Source organism: Crassostrea angulata, chromosome 6, assembly GCF_025612915.1.
Source record: "Crassostrea angulata isolate pt1a10 chromosome 6, ASM2561291v2, whole genome shotgun sequence".
NCBI lineage: Eukaryota > Metazoa > Mollusca > Bivalvia > Ostreida > Ostreidae > Magallana > Magallana angulata.
Window position 1 is genome coordinate 33,768,590 of NC_069116.1, and position 8,713 is coordinate 33,777,302.

General features: G+C 33.0%; 2 protein-coding genes across 2 annotated transcripts in view; one reads left to right on the top strand and one right to left on the bottom strand.

Moving 5' to 3' along the window:
- The window catches only part of LOC128190121 (45 kDa calcium-binding protein-like), an 8,184-nt gene extending 7,048 nt beyond the window's left edge, over positions 1-1,136 (bottom strand). The window contains exon 1 of the mRNA XM_052862032.1: positions 786-1,136. Coding sequence (XP_052717992.1) covers positions 786-1,069 — 284 coding nt within the window. The 5' untranslated portion in view covers positions 1,070-1,136. The remainder of the gene's footprint in view (positions 1-785) is intronic.
- A 209-nt stretch (positions 1,137-1,345) lies between these two features.
- On the top strand, positions 1,346-8,238 carry LOC128188712 (cyclin-L1-like). Its single transcript, XM_052859934.1, has 11 exons — positions 1,346-1,585; positions 1,841-1,915; positions 2,027-2,136; positions 3,024-3,144; positions 3,352-3,416; positions 5,063-5,162; positions 5,308-5,412; positions 5,597-5,717; positions 7,046-7,139; positions 7,245-7,286; positions 7,397-8,238. Exons 1-11 carry the CDS (start codon positions 1,382-1,384, stop codon positions 7,755-7,757), a joined length of 1,398 nt encoding a protein of 465 aa, XP_052715894.1. The 5' UTR covers positions 1,346-1,381; the 3' UTR covers positions 7,758-8,238.
- Positions 8,239-8,713: the final 475 nt, after the last annotated feature.

Here is an 8,713-nt window from a genome sequence, read left to right on the forward strand (position 1 = left end):
GTAGTTGTGTTAAACAGCAATGTGATGTAGGCCTATTTCATTGTCAGCCACAGCTCTCTGAAATCAACAAGATTTGTCTGGCTTTTGAGCTAAGACTACGCAATCGGTGTATATTTCGTTTGAAACTGCATCATTTTTAACTTGTTTTGACGCAAGAAATAGATAGCTACCTCCTACTGAAAGTCCAAGGCCTTGTTAAATGGTTCTATTATAATATATATCCCCAGGCCCTGGAGTCGAAGATTTTGATTTCTTTGAACAGATTTCAGAAAATTCTGAGATCAAATTCTCTCACATCAACATTATCACCCTCCCCACTTTTTGGAAGAATGTAAAAAATTTACGGGTCAATAAACAAATCTGACAGCATCAAATAGAAGTTCCATACCCCCCCCCCCCCCCAATTCCATAATGATGCTACATGCCCGATAGTGTACTCATCACTCTCCACCGGCTAGCTTAATTTGTGATAACATACAAAGTCCCCATATATTAATTTTAAAATATAATTTCACAGTGTAATACACTACAGAATTAGTGAAATAAAGATTTATTTTATTAATAAAGTGTGAATTTCCATTTAGATTGCCATTTGGGTCATTTGTGTCATCATTTGGTAAAATCGACGTCCTAAAATAGTCCTGAGAAACTGTCACATAATTCTCTGAAGGTAAGAGTCTAAAATGATTACATTCGTTTGACAATTTTAGAATTGGTCAACACTGCACTGGTCAAAGAACTACATCATACTCTCTCTCTCATTAAAATTAAAAACAGGTGTATACTTGTGAAAAATGTCCACCAATTTTGCCTCAGCTATTTGTATTGGCTCATCGTCTATCTCTTCGTGATTGCCAAGAAAAACTTCTTTGTGAAAGTCTTTATTAATGTGACCATCCTTCTCAAACTTCACTGCATCCACATGATCTGGAGGTAGCAATTTTTCAGCATCAATTGCAGGTGAATTCGATTGACTTTTATTATTTGTGTTTATTGATCGAGGTCTGCAATAAACAGAAATTAAAACAGATGTAGATATAGTTGCTGCCAATAAAAACTTCCTTTCCATCGTTTTTGCTTGTTTGGGTCGTCAGCAATGATTTTACTGCGTACACAAATTGATCACAGCGCCATCTCAAATCTGAGTTCTACGTCATAGTTTTCTGTATCAAATAATTCGCAATGTAAAATGAACTTAAAATATGTTTGGCGTCAAGATTTTTAACCTAAAATATTCATCTGTAAGTAAATTTTAAAGAAATATGTGTAAAATATTATTTCATTCGATATTATACAGCTAAGTGTATAAAAGTATCATATGATCTGCCGCGGATGAATTTAATATTGCGGTAGAAGTAGTCCCTTTGTTCAAAGGAAAAAAATGGCGGAGGTGAAACCAAATCCTCTTACAACAAGAGACTTTAGTAGAGTAATTCTCACTTTGGAAAATGTTCTTATTCCCGATGATAAACTTTCTCCAACCCCATCAATGCAAGATGGATTGGATTTGGATACCGAAACAGATCTAAGAATTCTAGGTTGTGAGCTCATTCAGTCAGCAGGGATTCTGTTAAAACTACCTCAAGTAAGTTGCGTTTTGTTTCACTGTATCGAATATATTTGATTTGTGAAGTAAAATTTACGATATTCAGAATGTTTATCTTTAGACTAAAGTAAGGTTTAGATCGAATATACGTCTGATGAAGTAGAAGTGCAATCACGTGGTTCAAGCGTGAAAAGTCGGTCATTGTTATTTTTGGAAAACGACAATGGTTAATACATAAATGTTAAAAGACTGAATGCTGTTATTGAAGAAATCATAAATTGTTTCTTTTTGCAGGTTGCAATGGCTACTGGACAGATTCTCTACCAGCGTTTCTACTACTCAAAATCTCTAGTGAAACACAATTATGAGGTGGGTTATTGAATATTTTTTGTTGTTTAAATTTTGTGTTTAAAAGGTTGATGAAAATATATTATACAGTGGTTTCAGTATATTTAAATCAAATATGTGGTCATTTTTCAGGTTGTAGCTATGGGTTGCATAAACTTAGCTTCAAAAATCGAAGAATGTCCAAAGAGAATGCGAGATGTCATAAATGTTTTCCATCATATCAAACAAGTTAGAAGTCAAAAGTAAGTTCCATTTGACATCCTATTAAATGATATATAATATTAAAATTACTACTGCTGTTATTTGTGTGTTGTACATGTATATATGTAATGTATTATGTTTTCAATGTTCCAAACTCATTGTTTTTTAGGGGCACTTGTTATGTGATTTCAGAGAATGTCATGTTTTCTCACAATTCCTCTATTAATGTTGTTTTTCTCTTTGCTGCATTGAACAGTTTCTGGAGTGAGCTCTGAGCATTAAACCATTGGGGGATTTTGGTGACCAATGACCCCAAACATGGTTTCTCTACTTGTGGCCAGCAACTTTATCACTGAAATGTCAGTGGTGAATGGTTTGTATTTAAGACCGGGTGCATCAAATTTTGCTATCAGTGGCTTCATGTCTATAGTTTAAACTTCAAACTATGGAATATCCTTTGAAAATCTGGTAATCAATGTTATATGATGCATTCTTTTGACTCTTTAATACCATCCTGAGAAAATATTTTTCAATTGAAAAATCAAACAAAGATTTCCTATTGTCAGTAGTTTACGGAATTACATTTTTGTTTGCAGTTATAAGAGATAACATTCTCTAAATCTAGCCTAATTTGTAAGGGCATATTGTGTTGCATGTGTAGCCTCTCTTTTTTTATGATACATAATATTCATTTTAGACATGGTAATATTGGTTAAATACAACTTGTCATCATGTTTCAACAGTTTTGAAGTAGATTTGCCATGCTATTAGATTATCTCCACTTTACATAAATTATTTAAGCCACTGATAAGCATTCTGTCAAGTGATAAGCAGCAGAAAAGTCATTATGGAGGAATTGTGGGTTAACAAAAAAAACTTTTCGTATTTTGTCAGGGTATGCCATGGTTTTCTGATTCTTTAATTGTAGAACAATTCATCCCCTGATATTAGACCAGAATTACATCACCACTAAAAACCAAGTGATCAAAGCTGAGCGTCGTATACTGAAGGAGCTTGGATTCTGTGTCCATGTTCAGCACCCACACAAGGTATATTTCGGTCTTTTATTCTGCTAAAATTGGATTTAGAAATTAGTGTTAAAGCTCCAAAATGTTATTATTAATGTTTTCTCTCGAAAAACAGCTGTGTTTGCCTGTAAGAGCTGTTGCATGGAGTGGTTGGCATGGTTTTTGCAGTCAAGCCATGATTCGTCTGAAGTTTTACACCTTTTGTTATCACGCTGTGATGTTTTTCAGGTCATTGTGATGTACTTGCAAGTACTTGAAGCTGAGAAAAATCAGAGACTTGTGCAGTGTGCTTGGTAGGTATTTTATATATAATTTTCTATTTCGTATACTTTTTATGTTGGATAACTTGTCTTGGTGTAAATTTTTATTGATTTTTTTTTTCTCCAACAAAAGAATGATTTTGTATCAAGTTGCTTGATGTCGCACATGTATATTTACGCACCATTAGTTAGGTCACTTAGAACTGGTGATTGAGGAGCAGTTACCTCAATGATCAAACTATTTGAAATCAACTTTTAATTCTTTGTAATGAATAACAACAAAAAGACAGTATTTCAACTATTTTCAATTTGTAAAAGCCTTGTTAAATTGTGTATCAAAATCTCAACGGATGGATTACAACTGTGAAAATAATTATATGTAACAATAAACTGATTGCTGATCTACTAACTTGGAATTATGTAAGTTATATGTATTTGTATCAAAACATGTAAATCTGTCAGTCAAATGGCATTCTTACTTCTTTCAAAATTTTGTTGTATCCTGATTTAAAGCACATTTATCAATGATTTTAGGAACTGTTCTGTTTATTATGTTGCTATGAATTAAAATGGATTGACTGCTCGGTCTATCAAGGGTCTTCTTTAAAAAAAAAATGTTCATTCAATAGCTTCAGAATGTTAGCTTATCTCTGTGTGTTGTATGAGAAAACCATATTAATGCTGAACTTTTCCTTTTTGCCTACCCCAGAATTAGGTGGGTAGAGATGTCTGTCATTGCAACGTCTGCCTAGCTGCCAGAAATGCTCCACAATGTTAGAGAGCCCTCGTCTTCTCCACCTTGGCCTGACTCACTCACAGGTGACACATGGACAGAAAACAGACTCAAGTCACCCCAGATCGGAAGACACAGCGGCCAGAAAGTAACTGAAGTATTCCATCTTGGGATGGAAACACTCAGTTGTGTTGTTGATATAATGTGGAAGAGTTTAACACATGAACATTTTATCTTTCTGCTTTAAATGTTTTTTTTTTTTTTTTTTTGTCTTTGCTGAAATGAGAACAAGAGAGAAAAAAAAGCAAATGCTTTAATGTCTGTTCACAAAAGAAAAAACAACTTTAGTATGTAAAGTGGATGTTGATTTGTAGTATGATAAACTGTCTCACAAACATTTTAGAAGAGGGAACATTTTTAGGAGTCATCCATTTGAATATGAGTGTGTCTTTGACAAGAAACTTTTTGCAGCTGTGATAAAGTGTTTCATCGACAACTGGACCTGTGTGAAAAAAAAGAAATTTCCTGAAGAATATGACTTTTTGGAAGACTGTGGGAGTTTTGGCATGGCAAGCAAGCAGATGGTGGTTATCTGTCTAGATAATATTCATTTCTCTTTATTTTTAACCAATTATTAATTGCACAGGAATCCATATCCATGTGGAAAGAAATTTTCTCTGCAGCAAAAAGGAAAATGGTTGGTATTTTTAATGGTTTTCTCTGAAACACAAACAAGGAGATGATTTTCAGGTTTAAAGTGTTTTGAGTGAACATGACCTGAGAAAAAAAAAGTGTATTGAATGAACATGAAATAGTGTTTGAGTGAAAAAAAAAACTACACAATATTTAAAGAATAACCTTAAATATGGACTTGTTGTAGAAGAGGACTGTAAATAAAAAAAATTATGTATCAATTTTCTTTCAAATTTTTTGTCTTTATTTGTAGGAACTACATGAATGACAGTTTTAGAACAGAAGTGTTTGTGAGATTCCAGCCAGAGACCATTGCCTGTGCATGTATATACTTAGCAGCTAGACAGCTACAGGTTTGTTCAAAATGCTTCTTCCACTAAATGCATACAATATTGAATTTTACACTAATTATGAGTTTATAGCAATTAGTAAAATGGATAATAAAGTTCATCATAAGTACATGTATGTGTTAACTGATTCAAACACTTTGTTCCACAGATTCCATTGCCAAATAGTCCTTCATGGTTTTCCATCTTCAATGTGGATGAAAGCCACATACAGGAAATCTGTCTCACTATCTTAAAGCTTTATGCCAGGCCAAAAGTAAGTTTGTGCAAATATTGGGACAGGTTTAGTTTATTAAAAAATTTCTTGAATGAAAAATAAAGGAAATGTGTAAACATAGTGTATAATTTTACTCTCTTGTTATTCTTGGGTATTTGAAATTGTACTCATAAAATTACATCTTTCTACCAATTTTATTTCATGAATTTCTTTATTATTTCAGCCAAATCATGAAAAGTTGGAGGCAAAAGTAAATGAGTTAAAGAAAGCCCAGATGGAAGCCAAAAATCGGGCCAAGGGTCTCTCGTCCGACCATGGTACACCTCGAGATTCATCGAGACAATGTAAACTATTGCTCTTTTGTTTTGTTTTTTCGAACAATATCTCAATGCAGGGATGGGGTCAATTACAATGGAAAGTAATTAATTAAATTACGATTACTTGCTTAAATTTTTCAATTAAATTACCATTACCATTACAAGAGTTTTCAAATGTAATTAATTAAATTACAATTACTTTGCAGATTTAATTAATTAAATTACAAATTACATTTTCTTCAAAATTTACTAAAACCATGATTTATATACAACACATAAACATTTAAGGAGGTATATCTATGATACGAATAAAATTTCCTCATAATCAAAATAATTTCACTGTTTGAGAATTTGTTAATTGTTTATTTTAAAATGCAGGTACTGGTAGTCACAATATGAAGGAGTCCCATACACCCTGATATTCAATAAACATTTAAAAGTCATATCCCCTAACCTACACCTTCCATGTCAACTAAAGTATTTCTTGCATGAAAAACTATTATATGAAAACTTTCTCCTTTGCATTTTTATACACTATCTTTTTTCTTTGTAAATACAATGCCAAAGTACAGTTTAACCTCGGGTAGAGGGCAGACTTTAATTGTTATCAAAACACAATTCACATCTGTTTTTCTCTACATAATTATCAAAATGTTAGCAATAAGGGAACACACCCTGTGGACATGTTAGGCATAAAAAACTTAAACCCATTTGAAGCCATGCATTTTAGCTCTGTGTATTTTAGGCTATCAATTACAAAGCATGACTTGATATTTATATAATTTCGATAACACTGATTTTGTTTGTAAATTAAACAGTGATGTTTTAAACTAACTGAATGATAATTGACACACTAATTATTCTAATAAGAAGGGAAATAAGTATTTTTTAAGAAAAAAGAGATAAAACAAATCATCAAATACATGTACTTAATTAAATTTGGGAAACATCATTAAATATTGAATCACTGAAAAAATCCATTTTGAAATATATTTAGTATAGTAATGATATATATAATATTAGTTCAATGCTTTTTAACTACTCTTCGAACTTGACCTAATGTACCATGGGTAGTGGACAGCTTAATATTTATATGTCCATCAGTGTGTAATTGAAAGTAATTGAAAAGTAATTGGAATTACATGCCTTTTTTGAAAGTAATTTATTAAATTACCATTACATGTAATTGAAAATGAGGCCAATTACACATTACCTCCAATTGCATCAAAATTTGTAATTAATTACACTCAATTACCATTACAAATTACCATTACCCCATCCCTGTCTCTATGTAATGTTTTCTAAATGTTAATTTTGATTCAAACCAATCAACTGACTTTTTTTCATATCTACAGCTTCTCCAAAAAACGTGAGCCCTAACCCAGCCTTATTACCTGCTTTGAAGCGGATCAAAGCAGAGGATGACAAACACTCGGAGAACGGTTCTATGTAAGTATTATGAACACTGTATTTTTTAGAAAAATATGTGATATAGAAAACCATGAACATGAAAATGTCATGAACTTAATATATATTCTTGTACATGTATTTCAGAAGAAACAATGTGAAAGCATCAAGATCCAGAAGTAGAGGAAGGTTAGCATGAAGATTTTATTTCTCAGAACCCTGTAAAAACTTGCAGATTGCTTGTTATTTGAAAGGTTGAATAGTAAAAAATTACTCATTGCTTGTACTTTTTTATGCAGATCCTCTTCAAGTAGGAGTAACAGTAGAAGCCCCAAAAGACACAAAAGACGCAGCCGATCAAGATCTCCCGCTCCAAAGAAGCATAAAAAGGACAAATATATCAGTTCTAGCAATGACAGGGAACATCGCTACGTGACATCCAAAGAACACAAACATTCCCACAAGAGAAAGAAAGTGTCTCGTTCCAGGAGTATCAGTCGGTCGCTGAGCAGGTCTCCCGACCGCTACAAGTCGGCCAGCCGGAAAAAGTACTACAAAGACCGGGACCACTACTATTCCCCAGAAAGACATTCCACAAAACGCAGGAGAAACGGCCACTCTAGTCCGGGGAGGGAGCGCTACGATAAATACAGGCGATAACAAGGGTAGAAGTAGGAGGGGCAATTGGGCATTGTAAATCACCGCAATATTAATTCTCCTCATCGTTTTTATTTTATCATGAAGTGCATAAATTTATTTTTTGTGTGTGTATGTGTGTGAAAAAATGTTTGAGTAAGATGATCAGAAGAACAGTATATAAAATGATTGTGCTTTCGAGGTAAAAAAAAAAAAATAGTGATTTTTATGAATTTGGATGAGCGGTATTGTGTTAATGGTTGGTTGATTTTTGAGCAAGTGCGTAGAATTACAAGTACCATACATATGTATCTGTGATATGTTGTATGAATCAAAGTGTCCGAGTGCGATCAGAAAGAAATGCCTTAATGTTTTTTTTACACTGCAGGGAATATAGCAGAATCATGTTCTGTACAAAGGAGATCTGGTGTTTTGTATAATTTATGATATTGATAGCAGATGCTATTGTATTTCAATAAAGAAATTATTTTATCGTTACTGGTAATTTGTTTTACTGTCATCTTTCAATATAAAGTGTATACACACTGTAATCAAATCCAACTGTATGTAATTCCTGCTAAATAGCATACGTTTTTTAATAATACAGAAAAAGTAAACGTAAAGTAAAACGCTTCAATTTCCATTTTTATGGCGTCGACCGGAAATTACATTTTTAGGAGCCAAACAACTCAAATGAGTGCAAAGTTTTCGTATGTGTTTCAAGAAAAATAGATGACATACTTCAATTTCGAGCAGAACTGTACGTCAACAAAACAAGTTTGCAGATTCGAAATGGTTGCCGTCTTTAAAAATGTTCACATTTTATTGAAAACAATATGTCTCGGTTTCAGCGGATGAATACACTAGCACCGAGACACATGCGATAGCTGGGCTTACATACTCAATTTGGTTATGAAATGTACTAGCCTGCAAAATAGATGATTTTGTATCCATATCGAAAATTGACAATGCACAAATGT